The sequence below is a fragment of the Carcharodon carcharias genome, chromosome 10, assembly GCF_017639515.1.
Source record: "Carcharodon carcharias isolate sCarCar2 chromosome 10, sCarCar2.pri, whole genome shotgun sequence".
NCBI classification, from domain to species: Eukaryota; Metazoa; Chordata; class Chondrichthyes; order Lamniformes; family Lamnidae; genus Carcharodon; species Carcharodon carcharias.
Window position 1 is genome coordinate 71727933 of NC_054476.1, and position 23021 is coordinate 71750953.

General features: G+C 41.9%; 1 protein-coding gene across 4 annotated transcripts in view; it reads left to right on the forward strand.

Annotated features, from left to right (window-relative positions):
- The window catches only part of LOC121283400 (potassium voltage-gated channel subfamily KQT member 1), a 763328-nt gene that overhangs the window by 293998 nt on the left and 446309 nt on the right, over window positions 1–23021 (forward strand). For 3 of the 4 annotated variants that reach the window (XM_041197951.1, XM_041197952.1, XM_041197954.1), the window contains one exon: window positions 3544–3667. In XM_041197951.1, coding sequence (XP_041053885.1) covers window positions 3544–3667 — 124 coding nt within the window. Of the gene's footprint in view, window positions 1–3543; window positions 3668–19581; window positions 20761–23021 lie in introns of those variants that run through there. The other variant, XM_041197953.1, reaches the window with a different exon arrangement.

The window sequence follows — 23021 nt, forward strand, 5'->3', positions numbered from 1 at the left end:
AGAGATGAGGAGAAATTTTTTCTAGGGCCATGAGTCTTTGGAGCACCCTTCCTCAAAGGTAGTGGAAGCAGAGTCTTTGAATATATTTAAGGCAGAGGTAGATAGATTCTTGATAGCGAAGGGGTGAAAGGTTATTGGGGGCAAGCAGAAGTGTGGAGTTGAGGTTACAATCAGATCAACCATGATTTATTGAATAGCAGAACAGGCTCGAGGGGCCGAATGGCCTATTCCTGCTCCTAATTTGTATGTTAAAGGTAAATTTATTAATTCAATGTGTTGGAATGGCAGGTCAGTGAGAATGTTCAAATGAGGGCCCTTTTCTGATATTGTGGCAACAATTTGTATTTAACATTGGCCAGTGGGGTTTCCCAGAGTACGGGAAACCTAATGGGTAAGGGGAGACTGGAACAGCTGAATCCAGCAGGTGAATGCTTTTTAGAGCATTGCTTGTAGGGCCAGGAGGAGCAATAATGTTTTCCTCTCCTCCTCAACGCCTCAAGTAAATCTTCAGCCACAATCAGCCAACTCCCTCAGCAATTCTGCAATCTTTTCTGGTTCTCCCTCCTGCTCAATTGCTGGTCCAACAAATGCTGGGCCTCAGTATGCCCTCCCCCAACCCATAATGTGTCTATGTCCCTGGAAGTCAGCCCCAAAAGTCCCTGACCGTGGCCCCATATCACTGGATTTCCTGCCCGGTAGCTGCCTAGTCTGTCAATCTGGAAACAGAAAAGTGATAATGAGGTCTCCTGCTCATTATCCACTAAATTTGGCATGTTTCCAACATTTTGAGGCTGCCCCCCCACCAAACCCCAACCCGCCTCCACCTGCAAACACACTCCTCTTCTACAATCTCACCCGCTGTATATACCAGGCCATTATGTATGAGATATATCGTTCATTATAAAACCACACCTCCTGTGACTCTAAGATCTGTTAGTATACAGGAAGTTTGCTATCACTTGAAGGCACTTTTTTTATAAATACGTTTTATTACCTAGTAAAAAGGTATAGTGAGCTAGACAAACATTACGTAAGGGGGCGCAACTCTACTTACATTTTATTACAGAAATAACCTCAGACTCATCTATTCACAAAATGACGATGTCTGTGAGCAGGAATTCTAAGCCTGTGGCTTAGCAAATTTAACAAAGTTGTACCTTGAATGAAGTTGCAAGCTGGAATTGGAAAGCCTTGCACAGTGAGACTGACCCTGACCTTGTTGAAAGGTATTCATGAAGGTGGCATAAAAAAGGGAATTAGTTGTCTCACTTAACTTTGCACTGGGGTCAGTCTGTGTTCTCTGTATTTGATTAAGGGTTATGGGAAGGTCCAGCCAGTGGCTATTCTGTGTGCAAGCATGAATGATTTTGAGATTCTCTGTTTTGTTCCTATAAATATGCTTGGTGGTGGTGTGTTGAAATAACAAATGATCTATACCTGGGGCACAGTTGGTGCTTCTTTTAGGAAGGGAAATTGGGGGATTCAATTTCAATACAGGTAAATGTACAGTGTGTTATAGAAGTTCTATTTCCGAACAGCATTGGATATTTTTAAGAACTGACAGCATCTGAATAATGTCATCATTGTAGAAGATAGTTTAGCTTAGAGCATTGCGGGTGTAGACTTGTGGTCCAATAAAGGAACAATTTTATGTAGCTGTGGAAACCGTTTTTCTCCCCTTCTCCAATCAATTTTCAATAAAAGGAAAATGTAGTAGCATATTTTCCTTTAGGAGTTTAATGGTAAAGCAGAGGTGAGAAAAAGTGATATGAAAAAGTACTTTTCTACCACTGAAGATAGATTTTTGACTATGTGATAATACACAATGGGTGAAACTGAATTGACAGCATGTTTTACATCTCTTCCAATTCTTATTTCTGTGCAAGCTTCCTACAAGTAGGAAATGGGATACAATTCTGAGCCTTTCTTTGACTGCAGATACTTTATGAAGAGATTTCCTGCTTTGTGTGCCTGGATGGAGTCTCAACACACTTGATCTGTACAATAAAGTCACTAAATCACTTTGTGATGCTGTAGAAATGGTTTCTGTCCCATTATCCCCTAAAACAGTGACTTATGCTGAGTAGAGCTCCTTAGTACCTACAGTCCTCTGTTATTGATAAGTGCGCTCCCCTACCCACACTCTCCTTCAGAGTTCAGCTTAAAGAGTGTAAGTGTGTAAGAAACATAACAGCCAAGCATGTCCCTGCCTCCACCTGATTTCCATACACGCGTTGTGGGGTAAATTTTCTTTCTCAGTGATGGTAGAACGTGCAGTACAAATGTAGCTGGCAGTTGATCCACTACTGTCCATTTCTCAGCAGCCCAAAAGAGAAAATCTACCTTACCCCTTTGCAGCAGGATCACGAGACAGAGGTTGGAAGCAGAAATCTTGATTGATTTTCTTCCCCTAACCTGAGGGAAGAAAGATGAATTGCTGCCATCCTCATTGCGGCCCTGGTTAGAATTTGTTAACATAGCACAGATATGGGTTTGAACCTGAAGTTTACAAAGTCTGTCTGGTTCTTTAGGACAGTTTTGCTTTGTCCTATAAAATGGGTATATACATAATATATATATATATATATATTTCATTTTGAACACTCAAACAAATAACATTCTAATCAGTCATGGCTATCCATGGGCGTCCAGACTGATTAGCCTCCCCTCGATTTGGAATGGGGATGGTTGTGCTTGTGCAGTGTGAAGTGTTAAATAACTTGCCCTATGGTTACATTAGGTTCCCTTTTTTGGGCTTGTGCATTGGGTCATTGCTAGCTTCAGCTAATAGTGGTAAATGAGACTTATCTCCTGCTTCATTGCTCAGGCCAGCCCTATAAGGTCCATCAAGGTTGAGTTTTGCTTCATTGTTGGACATCAAACTTGGCTGACAGCTAAATTCTTTTTCAGAGGAGAAAGGTCACCAACTTCAGGAGTCTTCCAATAAATAGCAAGAGAATCTTTGTTTTCATCTCTGGGATTGGTTATTATTGATTTTTAAAAATTTGTTAAAATATGTAACTATTAGTCTATATTGTATGCAAATAAGCAATGTGTAAAAACCAAGTGTTAGTGGCCACCTAGCCTTCAGGCTGTGTCTGTGAATATGTTTGCCAAAGCTAGCTTAATGCCCTCATGGGAAAAGACAGCACCTCCTGTATCACCAGCTTAAATTTACTGAGTTAGCTGATCCAAGCCACAGTTCCTAATCCCAACCTCTGCCCAGTGATCGCTGCTAAGTGTGCGTTTGAGTAACAAAGATGGGGGTTGATGGGAGGGTGGTTACAGAGTGGGTGTGTGTAGAAGGGGATTGGAGTTGTCACTAAGTAGGGTGCTGACACTCACTGTCAAAGCTCATATGTGAATAATGACCACATGTAGGGTTGCTGGTGCCTGTAAAAATGTACATCAGTGTGACCAATACCTTAAGGTGAGGGGAAGGGAAACAGCTAGAACATTGTTGGGGAAATGCTAACTGATGTTGAGTTCTCAAGTGCTTTGCCAGACTGATGCTTGTTTTTTTAAAAAATTTATTTCTCACAGTTAAGAAATCCCTGGGGATGCTTGATGTGAACAGTGGAGCCTTGTCGAGAACAAACAGCTATGCGGATGATCTTGACCTTATCGAGGGAGAGCCGGTACTGGCTCCTATCACACATGTTTCTCAGTAAGTGGCAGTGTACAGTTGCTAAATGGACGTTACTGTGGTTTCAGGAGAAATTTTGGGACTTGATTCAATAACTGGTAGGGTCTGTTCCAAATTATAGTCAGTTGGCCCAGAATTTTCTTAATGGTGCATCTATGGCATTGGGATGGTTTTACACCATAAAAGCCACAGGAACTTTCAGATTGAGTGTTCAAGAGAGTCTGCTATTAAAAATTGTTGAGATTTTTAATAACTTTTATTAATAATACATGCTGGATTCAATCTCTTCAACTATTTTAAGTATCACATAAACTACTGGCTTAGAATCAACATGGACCTAGTGGGATAGAAGTCTGTCTGTGGGGCAACAATGAGGGAGGAGAAGAAAGGGCTGATTGCTCACTTGCAAGCCAAATATTCCAAAGTGCATGGGTTTGCTGTGTATTGTCTAAGGAGTGCAGATTTGTTGGGGACATTTCATAGAAGAGCTCAGGGTGGTTCTTCCTAGTCCTGCACCCCTTCCCCTCCCCAAGGCATATGGCTTGCTAAGACACAAGAAAGGAAAATTGGGTGGGGAGGCGCACACACCCTTAAGGGAGACTGCCCAATTTTCTGTCCTTTCATTTAAATGGTCTGAAAATCAAGCGCACTCACTTGCGGCTATGTGCTCCACCCTCCGCAATTTCCCTTTACTGGCTGCAGTAGTACTTGGGCACGGGACCAGGAAAGTCTACCTCTTCAAATATCAAAGTCCTTACTAATCAGTTAAGATACGTAGGGAGTCATTTTAACCTTAACCCACCCAGCGGGGAGTTGACTGGATTGGATCGGATGCCCTTTTTATACCTCAGCTGATTTTACATTCCATTGACTTCAATGGAAAGTAATATTGAGCAGAATGTAAAACAGGCATCTGGTGTGACCCGGTCAAATTCCCATCCCATGGCCAGATTAAAATGACCCCCGTCAGACTGTTATCAAGCTTGATCGGATGTGATGTTCTCTCATTGCATGTTTTCTTTGTTTGTTAATTATTAATAACCGTTGCAATTCTTGTTGAGTAGTTTGTGGTTTCTGTGGATTTAAATCCCCAAGTATCACACTGGGTGTGAGCTGCTCAATTAACCACAACGTTGAAGCTGTCAGGGCAGATGGAAAGCTCGGTCAGTGGTGTCTGGAACATAAGTTTGTGCCTATGAGTGAGTTATAGGGAAGCTTGAACGTCTATTGTTTTTTTGTAAACATTTCAATGTTTGCTCATGAGCACATCCTCTATGGACTGGCTAGGTCTCAATTGGGTATTGTGGTGGCTGGAAACATTACATCATTACCATTATTTCTTCTTCACCCTTGTTCTTAGTATAACTGCATGTGGATACAAATGTGTTTTACAGCTTTCTATTGAACGTTATGTTTAGAACTTGAACTTTTCATTCATGATGCCAAAAATAAATTGTAGTAGGGCTGCAATTTTCACAAAAATAGCAAACCATTACTGAGTTTTACCTTGCTGTCAGCTCTGGTTCTCTGTCCCTGTCATGGCCTCTTGTGTCCTAATTCCAAGTGATTTGGTTCTTTAGTCTGACAGACTTGTATTGTTATACAGCCAGACTTGCTTTGGCTGGACAAGTTACCAACTGGTCCATAGTGAGTGTTTCCTCAATGTGGAAAATTAGGATGTATCTAAACTTTTTCTCTGAATTTCATATTCATTTGGCAATTAATTGATTGCAGGAGCAAGAGATTAGCTAACATATTGAGTTCTCAAATATTCTCCCTTTGCATTAAAATGGGACAGAATGTTGCTAGTGCCATGGAACCCAGTTTGGCTGTCTCACATGCAAATTGAATTATTTTGTTAATACACCACCGCAAATTTCAAAGGAGGGATAAAGGGTCTGTTGTAACCTTACGTAAGGTATTGGAGTGAAAGTTAGGACATTCAAACTATGCAACAAATGAATTGTTATAAGACAAAAGAACAAGTTGAATGGGAAACTATGTTTGAATGATGCAAGAGTCTGCTATCTTATGTACCACTTGCACCAGAATTTCTGAATGGTCATTCAGTCGAACACTGGAGAATGGCTGTGCCATCATTGTGGTATCTATCTGAAGCTGAACAATGCATTTACTCAGTCATTTTTGGAGCCTATAGTATATGGGGTAGAAGACAATTAATATCCCCCAGCTCATTGTTATGTGAAGACATGCTATTACAGTTCACTGTGGAACAACAATGCCAATTGTATTAAAGATCGCAGCCCTGGCACTGGAGAGGATAGTGATGACTGACATATCACACAGAGTCGAGAGCAGCAGCAGCAAGGTGGTAAGTGAGAATGGTATTGAGATAGAAGCAGCCAGTAAAAGGGTGGGTGAAATCTGGGGGTCTCACTGTAGGTAAACAATGAAAGATTGTTTCCATTGCTGAGCAAGTGGTGAACTTGGGGATGGAAAAAAAGATTCCCATTAGAAGAAACAAGAGTGAAGGGAGGATGAATGATCTTGAACTGAGGGCTATTCGACAGTGAGATACTTCGCCACATGGTTGTTGAGGTAGAAACTCAAATATAATTTAAAATGAAATGCGATAAATATTTGGGGTGGGCCTGTTAAAACTGGCATCGAGCAGGGAACCTGACTGCACATTGTGCGGGGGGATTCTGCTTATGATTTCAGACTGAGTATCAGCAGGTTATATGATTACAGTTGGGATGTTGGAGCAATATAAACTATGACTTACAGTTAAATATATTGAGCTATTGTATTACTGTGGGTTATAAAGGAAATCTGTGTGTTGCCTCTTGCAGTTATCAGCTATGTTTGCAATTTTTGGGAGTTACCCTAGTTACTAGTGGACTCAAAGCTCCTCTCACTTCTGGCTTTTGCTTTGCACATTGCTCTCTGACCTTTGGATTCCCCATTTCCACATCCTCAGCCTTTCCTCTTTCTTACCCTCAGCCACTTCTCTTCACTTGCTCAAGGTTAGCCTCCTGCTTCTTGGAATTTTGTGCACAACAGCTGCTGATGTGAAACCATGAACATAAATACTTAACTACAGGGGATTTAACCTTTATAAGGTTACTAGTCGAATAGCATAACCACAACATTTCCGTACCCTAATTAGAGATGGGGAAGTGGATGGCAGCAGGGCACTGCACCTCGTGGGAAAGGAAACATGCTCAGTAACAGTCCTGTCCCACCCAATCTAAATGTCTTTGATACTGCTCCCGCCCAGAGGAATGAATCAATGGAAAACAACAGTGTCCCTTCCCAAAAAAAGACCCAGAATATGAGATGAAAAGAATTGGAGAAAAGTGACCTTTTCCAAGAAGTTTAGACTGTATTTATAACTTCAAACCAGTGCCTTTGTAAAACAAAAAAATAAACTGTGACGCAGAACCAGTTCGAATGCAACCTTTAACTAGCAATTATGTTTAGTAATATTTTCCATATTTGGAGACTTGTGTGATTGATTGTTAAAATGGCAAGTTGAATATTGCCTGTACCTAGAAGAATGCAGATGGCTTTGTCTATGTATGCTTGAAGATTTTGTGATGGGAGACACACACACACACACACACATACACACACACACACACACACACACACACACACACACACACACACACACACACACACACACACACACACACACCAACATTGTATATATAGGTTAAAATGTTAAAATGCAAACATTCATTCAAGAAGAAAATTCCAAAGGGCAAAGCCAAAGTGTTAAACTTTTTAATTGAATGGAATTTAAAGCTTCTCATTGCAGACAAATGTACTTGGCATGCGATCAGTCGATTTATTAATGAACAAAAGAATTCTTTACTCAGTAAGTTGACATTCCCCATCAGGAAATCTGCACCCCTCACTTCAGCGGGGAAAAGAAGCATGCTCATGCTCATCTATATTGGCTTCAAAGAGTCTTCAAAGGATATGCTTAAAAGATGTTTAATTTCGAACAGTTGGATGCAATTTACCGGTAATGAAAGCTGATGACATCATGTCTATGACATTGTGTTCAATTCCAGTTGACAAGTGGGTGCTAAGAACACATGCGTGTTCTAACCAAGCTTACACAGCAATAAAACCAATTGATGTGTGATGTTGATACAGCAGTTTGCAGTCAAAGTTTAATTCAATCAGTGCCCTTTTTAAAGTTTTCTCGAATATCTGGTTCAATTTTTTTTCTTTATGCTGATGCTTATTTTCTGGTTCAGTGAGCAATAAAGACAATGAAAAGCTTTACATGATTTTTTTTTAGAAATTAAATCATTAGATGTACTAGCTGGTCTGTTCATTGTTCCAGTTACTGAACTTCTGTATTTTTTTCCAGTACCCTCAAATGATATTGGTTTAAGTTTAGCAATAATGTAATGTAGACATCCTCTTGTTAGATTGTCTTTCTATAGTTTTAGACTGTTCAGGTTTAATGTTATGTTTGTGCAGTTGTCATTCTTTAAAACCTTTGGACAAAATCCAATTCCACTGTCAAAGAGAAAGATTTTTTGGACCTGACACCAAAAATAGTCACTTAAAAACATTGAAGGTCTTCAACTCCCAGTTTCTAATTAAATATCCCATTCCACTCTGTTAAAATAATGCTTTTCCAAACTTGATCATTATAAGTTGATTTTATAGGACTCATCCACCTCCTTTGCTGTCCCTTGCAGGCTGGGGAAAGAAGTGAGCAAGAATGTGGAATTCCGGCAAAGCTGGCAATGAGTTCCAGTTGAGACCCGGAGGACACGAGTGGGGAGTTGGTGTCCAATGAGGATTGTCTGGAAATAAGGGTTAACTAGGCTGCAAATGGGAATTTCTGGGAGCATACAAATCTACAAAATAATAAACAAGAAAAGACCAGCAGACCTATTGAACTTGTCCAAACTGTCATGGTGAGGATTGCCAATCCTCCAGGATTGTCCTAGACTCTCCAGGAATTAAAGATTCATCCCCAGAAGAAAAAAGGTGCAAAAAGGATTGGAAGGGACAGATCACATTAGGGTATGAAATAACACGGTATTAGTGTGTGTCTAACTAAGGAGGAACACAATAATTCGAAGTTTTTAAAGATTCATTCACGGGTGTTGGTATCGCTGACTTGGCCAGCATTTTTTGCACATCCTTAATTGTTCTTGAGAACCAGTATAGGCCAAGTGATGTAAGTACTCCTACCTATTTGGAAGGAAGTTTGACCCAGCGACAGTGAAGGAACAGCAATATAGTTCCAAGTCAGGATGGTGTGTGGCTTGGAGGGTTTAAGTTATAGTGCATGTATATAAATGCATGAAACAAACTACACAAGATTGGTGAGCTGCAAAAGGAGATAGAGACACGGGAATATGATGTTGTGGCAATAACAGAGACCTGATGCAAAAGAAGGGACAGGGCTGGATACTAAATATCCCTAAATATGAGGTGTTCAGGAAAGAAAGGGAAGGAAAGAAAGGAAGAGGGGTGGCAATATTGATTAAGGCCAATATTATATAGTTAGAGAGAGAGGTTTCCTGGAGGGATCAAGGGCAGTTAAGAAACAATAGAGGTATCATTTTGTTAGTGTATGTATTCTATGAACCACTAGTGGGAAAGATACAGAGGAGCAGGTTTTCAGCAAAATTACAAAGATGTGCAAAAACATAGAAGAGTGATAATGGAGACTTCAATTATCCTAATATAAACTGTGTCATAAATAATGCAAAGCGTGGAAAGGGGGAGAAATTCTGAAGTGCGTTTGGGAGAATTCTCTTGATCAGCATATTTCCAGCCCGTTGAGGAAGAAGGCATTGCTGGACCTGGTTCTGCAGAATAAGGTGGGTCAAGTGGATCAAGCATCAGTAGAGGAACATTTAGGGAGCAGAGATCATAGTATCATAAGGTTTAGGTTAGCAATGGAAAAGGACAAGAAGCAATCTAGAATCATCCAGTCCTATCCTGCTTGTGGCTAATCCTACCAGGAGAATCTGCTGTCATGGTATGTCACGCATCCTCACACATCCATTGTAGATCATCAGCAACCACCCTGTGGCATGCATCATCCAACTAGGACCCCTCTTTCAGCTGCCTTCCATTTTGCTCTCTAGCAAAGATCTCTGTAACTTTTCAGCTCTGATCAACTGGCCGAAATACTGACATTTTCTTTGCTAGGTGTCACTTGCTCTTGCAAGTTCAAGCACATCTTCACTTGTTTTATGGTCTGTATATGAAATTTTAAGCATATGTCTTAGCTTCCACATTTCAAAAGCCTCCATATTCTTCCACAGATCTTTATTTATTGTCCAAGTTTCTGAGGCATACAGGAAAGCAGACATAATGTAGCATCTTGAGTTTTTTTTTCCCTTGTTACTAGCTTGAGTTTTCTTGTTGCTAGCACATCCCTTATCTTCATGAAATTTCTTCTGGCTAACTCTATCCCTCTTCTAATTTTGGCAATACATCTACCATTGCCAAAGTCAGAAGAAGGTAGATGCGATGACAAAGTCAATCTAGGGTAAAAATACTTAAATGGAGGAAGGCCAATTTCAGTAGGGTGAGAACGGATTTGCCCCAGCTAAATTGGCATCAAACATTGGCAGGCAAAACTGTAATGGAACCATGGACTGCCTCCAAAGAGGAGATGGTTCAAGTACAGTTGAGGTACATTCTCACGAAGGGGGAACTAGGGCAACCAAAGCCAGAGCTTTTTCAGCCTGGTTCTCACTTGTATTATCAACTGGACATCTGTCATATACCCCTGCATGTAATTTTCCAGTCCTCTTTAGCTACAGCTGGCAGCAGAGAATGGAGAATTGCAAATGTTACACCCTTGTTCAAAATGAGGCATAAGGATAAGTCCAGGAACAGCAGGTCAGTTAGTTTAACCTTGATGGTGACAAAGCTTTTAGGATTGATAATGAAGGTCTAAATTAACAGTCACTTGGACAAGTGTGGATGAGTTGAGGAAAGTCAGCATGGATTTGTTAACAGCAAATTGTATTTATCTAACTCAGTTAAGCTTTCTGATGTGGTAACAGAAAGGGCTGATGAGGGTAAGGTAGTTGATGTGATGTACATGGATTTCCAAAAAGCATTCGATAAAGTGCCACCTAGTAGGCTTGCCAGCAGAGTTGAAGCTCATGGAATAAAGGGATAGTGGTAGCATGCATATGAAGTTCACTGAATGACAGGCAACAGAGAGATGTGGTGAGCAGTTGCTTTATGGATTGGTGGAAGTATACAGTGGTTGGTTTGAGGACGACTGCTTTTCTTGACATATTTATTGATGACTTAGACTTGGGTGTATAGGACAGCATTTCAAAACTTGCAAATGACACAAAATGTGGAAGTATTGTGAACTGTGAGGAGGATGGGGTATTGACTTCAAGAGGACATAGATGGGCTGGTGAAATGGATAGACATGTGGCTGAAATGCAGAGATGTGTGAAGCAATAGCTTTTGGAAGAAAGAGTGAAAGAAAATCCACACTTGTCCAAGTGACTGTTAATTTATACCTGCATTATCATTCCTAAAAGCTTTGTCACCACCAAGGTTAAAGTAGCTGATCTGCAGTTCCTGGATTTATCCTTATGCCTCTTTTTGAACAAGGGTGTAACATTTGCAATTCTCCAGCCCTCTCGGCTAACCTTGTAGCTAAAGAGGATTGGAAGATTATGTGTGATGCCTTCACAATTTCCCCCCCTACTTCCCTCAACATCTTTGGTTGCATCCCAACCAGTGTTAGCGACTTATCAACTTTAAGTACAGCCAGGCTTTCTAATATCTCCTCCTTATCAATTGTAGCCCATCCAGTATCTTAACTACCTTCTCTTTCACGATGATTTTGGCAGCCTCTTCTTTCTTGGCAAAGACAGATGCAACATACTCTTTTAATACCTTAGCCACAAGTCTAAAGAGGGTGTAGGAACAGAGAGATCTGAGGGTATATGTACACAAACTGTTGAAGGTGGCAGGACAGGTTGAGAAAGTGGGTTAATAAGGCATACAAGATCCTGAGCTTTATAAATGAAGGCATGGAGTACAAAGGCAAGGAAGTTATAGTGAACCTTTATAAAACACTGGTTTGACCTCAACTAGAGAATTGTGTACAAATCTGGGCACAGCACTTTAGGTAGGATGGGGGGATTTTAGAGAGATTGCAGAAAATGATTACAAGGATGATTCCTGGGATTAGAGACTCCTGTTATGTGGATAGATTATCTAAACTGGGGTTGTTTTCATTGCAGAAGTGAAGAATGAAACGAGGATTGGTAGAGCTATTCAAAATCATGAAGAGTCTAGATAAGGTAGATAGAGAGAAACTCTTCCCTTTGGTGGAAGGGTCAGAACCAGAGGACATCAATTTAAGGTGATAGAAAAAAGAACCAATGGCAATATTAGGAAGAGCTTCCTTATGCTGTGAGCAGTCAGGATCTAGAATCCACTGTCTGAGAGTGAAACTATGGTTTGAACAGGGAATTAGATAGGCACCTGAAAAGAAACCAATTGCAGGGCCACAGGAAAGGGGTGAGGGAGTAGGACTAGCTGAGTTGCTGTTGCTGAGAGCTGGCACAAACACACCAGGCTGAATGGCTTCCTTCTATGTTGTAAACATTCTCTGGTTCGATAGGACACTGTTATGAGCAACCCAGGAGAAACATAATATGGGTCATTAATAAAAAGTGTTACATAAACATGTTGGAAAATGGACTGCCAAGCAATATTTTCTTTAAAATTTTATTCTGTGTGGTTGTGGCCAGGCTTGCGTATTAGTTAACACAGAACAAGGCCTGTGAACCCGCACAGCTTAGTGGGAATGTTGCTGTCAAGAATCATCCAATCGGATAATGAAGAATCTGTTTGCCTCCCAACTGCTGGAGGGAAGCAGTAAAGTGAGGATGTGTGCTTTAGGCAATTGTTGGAGGAAGCATGGGAGTGCAGTGGTTGAAGGGCAGATGTCACATGATGAATTCTCCAGGAATACATCCAACCAGAGTTGGCAGCCCTAGTTACCGTGCACCTTGAACATGTGACATGCATGATTTCTCCTTCACCGCCACCCCCACCCCCACTCTCCCATGCTCTAACCAGCCAGCTAGACAGTAACCTGGGAGAGGCAGAAGTAATTCCAGAGAATAAAAACTACTGAAAAGATTCTGCTCTGGTCCTGAAGGGCATCAAAAAGGCTCCAGGTAACAAGGAGAAAGGGGCAGATCAGAATGATGAGGGCTGGTCAACTGTGAATGGAAGTTAGTACGTAGCTTTTTCTTTTTTCCAGGTTTTTAGGGAACAATTAGGGGTGATTTTCTCTTACTTTGATGGATTTGTTTGGTTAAGTAACAAATCTGAAATGTGTCTGCATAAGATAATCAGAAAGCTGTGGCAGGTGGCTTTAAGCACACAAAAATTGTGTATCAATTAGTTTTAGGGTGGCAGTTAAGATGGGAGTCTGTCCAGCATTCTGTGATAATATCTTTCGATGTGAATGGAGTCTTCTTAGGGCGGAGTTGTGTGGCGGCGGATGGGAGTGAGCACGAACCCGATTGGCATCCCCGATTGGGTACATGCCACCGTATTACGTGGACGGGCCAATTAATCTGTGCCTCAGGGAGATTAGTTTAAATTCTGAAAAATTTAATAATGGAAAAAAAAATTTTAAGGACATGTCCCCTCATGTGAAACTGTCACATGAGCTGGGACATCTCCATTAATTTTTTCATAACTTTTTATTTAATTAATAAACCCTTCATGAAACCTCATCCTGCCCGTGGATGAGGTTTCATGAAAAATATGAAGGCCGCCTGGGCTCTTCACCTGCCTGCTAACCTCAAGGTTGGATGGGCAGCATTCTTAACAACTTTATTTACTTTCTTAATGGCCTTAATAGGCCTTTGACAGTTTGGTGGGCTGCGCACCCATTGAACTGACAATCTAAATGAAGCAAGCTCGACATCACCACGCATCATTTTACGCGTCGGCGAGTGGGCCCCATCCCCACTCGCTGACCCGAAAGTTCTGCCCTCAAATTTTATCGTCAAGTTCTCTGGTCTTACATTCAGACTTTAAGTTGAACTACATTTAGGGAGGTCAACAGTTACAGGGATTACACAATAAATGGGAATATACTAAGAGGGGTAGATGAAGTGAGAGATCTTGGCGTACAAGTACACAGGTCCCTGAAGGCAGCAGTTCAAGTAGACAAGGTTGTAAAGAAGGCATATGGAATGCTCACCTCCATTGGCAGAGTTATAGAATATAAAAGTAAGGATATAATGTTGGAATTGTATAAAACACTGGCGAGGCCACAGCTGGAGTATTGTGTGCAGTTCTGGTCACTACATTACAGGAAGGACATAATAACTCTGGAGAGAGTGCAGAGGAGGTTTATAAGAATGTTGCCAGGGTTAGAAAAGTGTAGTTACGAGGAGAGAGGTTGGGGTTATTTTCCTTAGAACAAAGAAGGCTGAGAGGTGACTTGATTGAGGTGTACAAAATTATGAGGGGAATAGATAGAGTGGACAGGTTAATATTGTTTCCCTCGGTGGAGAATTCTAGAACCAGGGGACATAGATTCAAGATAAGTGGCAGAAGGTGTAGGGGGGACATAAGGAAGAACTTTTTTACACAGAGGGTAGTGGGTGTCTGGAACTCACTGCCTAAGTTGGTGGTAGAGGCAGAAACTCTAAACTCCTTTAAAAAGTACCTGGATCTGAATCTTAAGTGCTGTAAACTGCAGGGCTATGGGCCGGATGCAGGAAGGTGGGATTAGAAAGGGCACCTGGGTGTCCTCGGGCTGGCATGGACAAGATGGGCTGAATGGCCTCCTTCTGTGCTGTAACTTTTCTATGGTTCTATGGTACCCCTTCCATTTTAATAACTGGATGATGCCACCTCTCATTGTTTTCCTCTCTCCTGTGAGAACAAGTGCAGTTCTGTCAGAATCTTCTCAAAGCTTCAGGGTGTTAGACACTGGAATAATGCTTGCTTTTTTATGAGTCCTTTCCTTAGTACCTTTTTGATGGCAGAAAATGGAATGGGCACAGGTATTGTAGTGGACTAACACTCTGGTGGTCACAAAGTCAAATTGCATTGTGCCAGGTTCTGTGCTAGCAGCAGGAAAATAATGATGAAAGCAACTGAATAATTGTAAAAACCCAACTGCCCCAATGGATGTCATTAGGAAACTGAACCTCCTTACCTTCGACTGACTTACCCTGAATGTGACTGGGGTCCCAGACTATTTGTTGCATATTAATGTCCTTAGAGTGACTAGGAATGTACATCCACTGCTTTGTTCATGTAACACACATTACAAGAGCAAATGATTTGTAAAGAAATACATTTTTGACAAACTACTGAAAACTAATTGTGTGCCTAGCAGGAGTAGCAGGATGCCTGGAATTATGGCAGTTTGTAAAGAATATATCTTGACATATTTTATTCCGGTGTCTCTGGCTGAATCTTATCAATTGCCTTTATTCAAATTAGTTACATAACAGTACTTGAACAGAGGATTGTTAAGTGCCCTTGGTCGACAGAGCCACTGAGAATGAGTCAAGGTGTTATCAGAATAATCTGAAGGGTTGGGTCACAGTCCCAAAATTTAAGCGCTAATTGACTATGTATGAATCCCAAAGCATCTTCTCTGCCTGTTTCTCATGTAATGGACACAATCTAATGTGATTTAAATTGCATACTTATTCTCCCTCTTCTCTTTTTCCGCATATCAACACACAAACCTGGCTATTGTTATTTCCCCTCGCCCCCTCCATCTCCCCTTCAGCTGTATACAGGGCGGACTGGATTATAAATAAAACCTCCTCCAATTATTGGCATAGCATTAAACCTAAAGAAAATTGAATCAGTCAAGTAGACAGCGATGGGCCATCCTCCAGATTGAGGACCCTGGAAGACAACCTCCTGCTTGCCAAGAGCTCCGAGCCAATCAGAGGCCAGCAACTCTTGCACTTGGCAGTGCCACAGAGGAGACTGTGGCTGCTGCTGGAACAAAAGACCCCACTCAGAATCCTGGGATTGAGGAGCGGCCCGGGAGAAAGGTAACTACTGCTGGGGGGAGGAGGGGGTCTCACATGGTGGAGGACATGGGGAGGGGGCCCAGGGAAGTCAGCAGCAAGGGCAGGGGCTTAGCTGACCCACCCCACCCCATGTCCATGCTCTTGATCATACACAGATTAATGCAGATCGAGGGAACAACCCCACCCCACCTCAAGCTGACATGCAACTTGCACAGTTTTACCAGTCCAGTTGTGCATGTCAGCAGCCCACCCAGAGCTGGGAAGATTGCAGCGGAGGTGGGAAGAGGCCCTTAAATAGTTGTTAATTGGCCACTTAAGAGACTGAAGTGGAGGAGGGGGCGGGAAGGGCGACCATATGGGCGACCTTCCTGCTCAGAACTTATTTCCGGTGGAGGCGGGAAGCTGTAGGGTATTGGTCCCGATGCCAACCCACCAAATTTTCAGGCCTGCCTGCCTCCTCCTTCACCACCTGCTGGGGCCGATGATTCCGGACAGAGTTAAAGTTTCAGGCTCATGACCTTTCAACAGAGACCACAGGCTGCGTTTTCAATTGGGGTTTGGGAACCTGAGGCCTGGATAATTTCAAGATACCAAACCCACGTCACATCAGCGTCAGTAAAGCAACATATTCTTCAAATGTCAATCAACTAATTGGACTGGACGTGAGTGAGGCAACTGTTTGATGGATGTACTAGGTCTTGTATCTTATGAACAGGGACTGTAGCCAGACTCAGGCATTTACTTAAAATTAGTTTATTTACACCATGTACCTTATAAACAAAGTGGGCTATTGAGAAGCATATCTCCTCTGAGTGATTTGTCTGCTGCACAGAGACTCTGTCAATGTCACAGATACATCATAGTCTATATCACTTATGATACCTATTATATCTATTTAATTAACCGTTGCATTACAACACCTAATCTGTAGTGGCAAGACAGGCATTGTTGCAGGAAGTGGCTACAGACTGCGATGGTGATAGGCAGATGGCAGCCATGGCAGGGCCCTTTGCCATCTTGCTGAATGGTGCAGGCAGCAGATGATTGTTCCAGCATCATTAAGGCATTTAAAGCAGTTAAATGTTCACCAGGGAACGGGAGAAGTGCTACATTTCAATCAACCTATTTTTCCTTCATTTTGAGTCATTATCCACATCAAACTAGGTCCAACTGCATTGTTGTCAGCAGCTCATTACATGCACTGGACCACTCTCCACTTTGTAAATTCCCTTCTCACCTCACACAGCCTGATAACAACCTTCTCAAGGAGTTTAACAGGTTATTAATTGGAGGCAAGCGGGTTTCTGACTCCCTTTCCCCCAGCCTTCACTTTAAAAGTTGGAGCATGTCCCGGAGGCGCTGGGATCCAGATGCGATCTTCATTCTGCACCCGAACCCATGCTCGCCCCCAAAGTGCTTTGAAAATCCAGCCCCATTTGTCCGAATGCAGAACTGGCAAGGGTCTGGGCCTTTACTGTAAGTCTTATTGGTTTTATCGCTGTTGTGGTGGTCACTATGTTTCACTTACATTTCTGGGTCTCAATATTACTTCTGTTGCATCTGCAGCTGTAATTTTTTTTATTATTTCTTTACTTTTCTTACTTTAGTTTTACAGGGATTGTATTTTTACCCTGCCTCCACACTATTTCCATGTTTATTTGTCCATTCTGTATGTCTGCATTATCTAATTGATGACCTTCTCTTCCTAACACCTAACTCTTATTAAGCAGTTTGTAGATCATTTAACCCCTTGGCTCACTTTCTCTGATTGTTGTATATGTTGGTTCTGACCCCCTCCTTCCCAACTTTTTCCATTTTCCCAACTTTACTAAGGTGCCTGTTCATCGCAGCTGTCAGTCTGATAAAGGATACACATCCAAGATATTCTAACCTACCTTTCCTCTTTATAGGGATATAATGGTTACTTTGGGTACAAATGTAATGAGTATTTTGGGATGTGGCATAACGGTTTAAGATCGTTTTGTCCCATTACTTCTGCTGAACAAAAAACAATCGAAAAGCCCTGTTTCTATTTATTCTGTTTATTTACGCACAATGTCTGTATCATTGCCCCTTGGGCACTGACAATGCTGTGGTGTCAATCGTGATTCCTACTAAAGAGATTGTTTCCACATTTTCCAATAATTTCCTCACCTCCCTTCAAATTGTAAGCACTTCCCCAAAGAAAGCCTTTCCTCTTTAATGCGTCAGTCAGATCTCATGGGACTTTGGGTCAAGGTATTTAGCAAGAAGCGCAACCTCTTCAAACCTGAAACAGATGGAACTGCAGCTATCTGCTGCAATAGTGTCTGGGAGATGAAAGTGCACAGCCAAGTCTTCTGGAGTGGTCTGGTAATGAGATGAAAGTTACTGAACTACACAGGTGCCCAGACATCTCTCCAAACCTCAGACTTGTGGTGTGAATGAACAGATCGATTTAGCAGCTGGCTTCAAATTTTATGATGCAATTGAGATTTTCACTTCCTATTCAGAGTGTAGTTAACAAGTAGGTGATAGGTAACAAGTGCTAATGAGTCACTTTGTTGTGTTCTCCCATGTCCTGCATAGGCAGAGAGGGAAGAAGATTTGGAAAAATGCAGTGCTTGAGCAAAAGAATTGAGTGGGAAGGTGAATGGCTGGAGGGGTGGGAAGATTGGAATCGGAAGGCGTAATGCTCGGGTGGTAGGTAAGGATTGGAGTGAAAGGCTTTTCAGGAGGAAGAAAGTCCGACAACTTCGAGAGAAAGGCAATAGAATGGTGCAATGTTCAGGAAATACACCAGCAACAACTTGCATTTATTTAGTGCCTTTAACATAATAAAATATCCCATAGCACTTCACAGGGGCATTGTAAAATAAACTATAATGCCACATAAGGGGATACAAGGATAGATGACCAAAAGTTTAGTCTAGGATGTAGGTTTTAAGATTAATCTTAAAGGAGGAAAGAAAAGTAGTGAGGCAGAGGGGTTAAGGAAGGAATTGCAGAGCTTAAGGCTTTCATGGCTGGAGGCATGGCAGCTGATGATGGAGCAATTAAAATTGGGGATGCTCAAGTGGCCAGTATTAGAGGAGTATCTCAGAGGGTTTTGGAGCTGGAGGAGATTACAGAGATGGGGAGGGACAAGGCCATGGAGGGATTTGGAAACAAGAACTTTAAAATTGAGGCGCTGCTCAACAGGGAGTCAGTGTGGGTCAACGAATACTGGGGCGATGGGTAAACGGGATTTGATGTGAGTTGGGCAGATGAAAAGGCATCTTTCTATATATTTGCCAATATTTTCCCTTGCCACTGATCACAAAGATTAAACAATGGAGCTCTATTGCTTAGTGGATGAAAGGATCATATGGTGCCTTAGGGAAGAGACTTGGGGAAGTTTCAATTCAATATCCCTGGGTTAGGAAAGGGGTCTTTTTTTGTTGTTGTTCAAGGATTGTATCCCAGCAATGAAGAAGAAATAGCAATATATGCTCCTGATCACTTACCACTACCTCTCCTGGGCACTGGCTGAGGTCACTACTAGGTTTGGCTGGATTAAGGTCACATTAATTGCAAACATACATCATCCAGGTTTACTCTGATCACTTGTGTGAGCTACTGGAGAGCCACTGATGCCATGTGACTGGCTCAGCATGGATCATTACATTCATGGGAGATTGGATAAATGAACAAGATTAGGGAAGTAACTAAATTGTAAAGTGTACATGCCACTGTTTGAGAAACCAGCAATTTTTGAATCTTCACCACTCTATCAATTGATTCATATCTTTGGGATGGGGCCAGGGAGGAAGAGAAACATATTAGGACTTTGCTCCAGATAGTCCAATACACGTTGTCACAGTGGTGGGGTTGGCTTTGCTGTTGCATTTGACCCCTGAGGAGTTTCCGTGATCAATTCTCTTTATATCTTTGCAGTGGGCTTCTGGCGGGGTTCCCACTTGCACTCAGGACTTGGAGCTCAGCACTGATGGGCAGAATTGAAGAAAATTGACATGTCTTGAAGAAAATAACATCTGCAGCAGCTTAAAAGTGCAGGCCATCTTAAAAGATGGAAAAACAATTCCCTGTTCCTGATGTCACAGATTTGACACTTTATTGTACAGATAGTAATACATCTTCCTGCCTTGGACCTTTAAATTGTTTTTCTTGTTCTTCCTCCTTTAATGAGACCACATACACGCTTAATGCGGCTCTAAGTAATGTTGAGCATCACTAAGGCAACAATGATGAAACATGTGATACTTACTGTCACTTCCCAGAGTGCCATGACCTCCACCACAGGTAGGAAGCACGTCCCAAATCCACTCCAGCAAGAACAGGGATCAAATTCCATGATGTTGGCACCAATCAGATCCGCACCAGCCGTCCAGCCAACTGAGCCAAACGGCACCCCAAAGGGACCGAGTTGCTGTGGCAACATATGCTTTTTGCCGCATAAGTTATAGTCCAGAGCTATAGGTACTGTTGGTAGAGGCTCCATTTTCTATGCATCATATGGCTGACCAGGAATCCTTCCTGCTCTTACTGCCTTCCATTGGCATAAGTCATTAGGATTTACGAGTTAATACCTGTTTGGCCACATTATGAATGTATCTTTCTTGGGCATCAAGTCCTGGAGTGAGACTTGAACCTAGAGCTTCTACCAATGACACTACTCACTGCACCACAAGACCTTCTCCGCCTGCCCCAATTTGGAGGCTAAAGTGGTGTACACACCCAAGCAATCTAAATTACAGAAAACCTCACCCTCAACTACTCCATGGAAAGATATTTAAGATAAAGATTAAATTGAGCTCATTATGTAGAAGCTTTGGGTGAGAGAAGATTCAAGTTTGTGATAGTGCATGTTCAAATATTTTTCCATTAAACAACAACAGAAACTTTCATCATATCAGCCTTGTTCACATTAGTGACTATACACTTGTGGCAAAATGCAAATCCCATTGTGATGAATTGTATTCTGATTTGTAAATTAAAATGAGTACTAGACACTATGGTTGGACATGTGATCTCGATACTTATATTCTGACAGTGTTAGCATATGTACTTAAACATTTTTGTGCATTTCTTGATAAAATGGTGAGGCAAAAAGCAGAATGCTTTTGATTGTTGTGACTGCTTTACTTAATTATTGATTGGTGGTCAATGATGGATGTTAAGAAAATCTAAACACACTTGTATTGTGTAAGGTGTTTTCTACTAAAATTAGAGTGTGTACCGAAATAGATGTCACTTTAGCCATACCTGTGGCTAGTCACCAATTTTTATCCGACATCAATGGTTTACATAGTGTCTTTAAGATAGAAAACATCATGAGAGGATTCACAGAGAAATGAACACAAATGAACCCTGAGCCAAACGAGATGATATTTAGAGGGATGAGCAAAAGCTTGACCAAGAGATGGCTTTTAAGAAAAATTTCAAAGACCTTAAAGGAGCAGAGGGAGGTAGAGAGTCTCCTTCCGTTCAGGTAGTTTGGGGTCACCATGTTGTGGATGTTCCAGTTGTTTGGGGTCACATCATATAGATGTTCCAGTTCTTTGGAGTCATGGTCATATAGATGTTCCAAATGTTTGTGGTCATGATTTTTTTTTTATACATTCATGGGGTGTGGGCATTGCTGGCTAGGCCAGCATTTATTGCCCACGCCTGACTGCCCTTGAGAAGGTAGTGGCGAGCTGCGTTCTTGAACCGCTGCAGCCATGTGGTGTAGGTAACCCACAGTGCAGTTAGGAAGGGAGTTCCAGGTTTTGACCCAGCGACAGTGAAGGAATGGTGATATACTTCCAAGTCAAGGTGGTGAGTGGCTTGGTGGGGAACTTCCAGGTGGCGGTGTTCCCATGTTTTTGCTGCCCTTGTCCTTCTAGATGGCATTGGTCGTGGGTTTGGAAGGTGCTGCCAAAGGAAGCTTGGTGAGTCCCTGCAGTGCATCTTGTAGATTGAACACGCTGCTGCCACTGTGCATGGTAACGGAGGGAGTGAATGTTTGTGAGTGGGGTGCCATTCAAATAGGCTGCTTTGTCCTGGATGGTGTCAAGCTTCTTGAATGTTGTTGGGGCTACAGTCATCTAGGCAAGTGGATAATATTCCATCACACTCCTGACTTGTGCCTTGTAGATGGTGGATAGACTTTGCGGAGTCAGGAGGTGGGTTACTCACCACAGGATTCCTAGCCTCTAACCTGCTCTTGTAGCCACAGTATATATATGGCTAGTCCAGTTCAGTTTCTGGTCAATGGTAACCCGCAGGATGTTGATAATGGGGGATTCAGTGATGGTAAAACCAAATGATGAGGGGCGATGGTTAGATTCTCTCATCTTGGAGATGGTCATTACCTTGCCACTTGACAGCTCAAGCCTGGATATTGTCCACGTCTTGCTGCATTTGGACATGGACTGCTTCAGTAACTGAAGAGTTGTGAATGGTCTTGAACATTGTGAAATTGTCAGCGAACATCCCCACTTTGACCTTATGATGGAGGGAAGATCATTGATGAAGTAGCTGAAGATGGTTGGGCCAAGGACACTACCCTGAGGAACTCAGATGTTCCAGTGGTTTAGGGTCACAATGATATAAATGTTCCAGGCATTGGGGCAGATGATTGATTGCAGACATTAAGGAAAGAAGGAAGGTATGAAGATATTTTAGACTCTTGGGGAAAAGTGTAAGCTGTTTCTGGGGTTGGTGGCAAGGAGATAACAGGTGCTCCAGTGATTAAGGGGATATCTGTTGGCAGATGTTTAAGAGTTGTGTAGGGGTAAATTATGGCAAACAGTTCAAGGATGTAAAGGCAAATGTTTTCTCAAAATGGAGAACGTGGCATGCTCTGGATCTAGGATTTTAATAAGTTTTATTGAATTCATGTAATGTCATTAAAATAGACAGCAAAGAGCTGGAAATATGGAATGAATGTTAAAAAAAATTAGAGATAATTATTAGGATGGCTGTGATATTGATTGTAGTCAGATTCTAAGAATAAGTGAGATTTAATTCCTTATCCCAATGGATTACAGAGGAAATTAGAAAATAAAAAACACACCAGATCAAATTTAGTGCAAAAAATATTGGATTGGAATTCACTGCAACTGTAATATTTTCTAATTTATTCTTTCTTGGGATGTGGGTGTCACTGGCTAGGCAGCATTGATTGCCCATCCCTAATTGCCCTTGAGAAGCTGGTGGTGAGCCGCCTTCTTGAATCACCGCAGTCCATGTGCTGTAGGTGCACCCACAGTGCTGTTAGGGAGGGGGTTCTTGGATTTTGATATTGGCACTGAGAGCCATAAGTTAGTCCATTGTGTTCCTCCAGTGAGGAATTTATGCCAAAATTTTGTGGAGAACAGATTAGAATATGG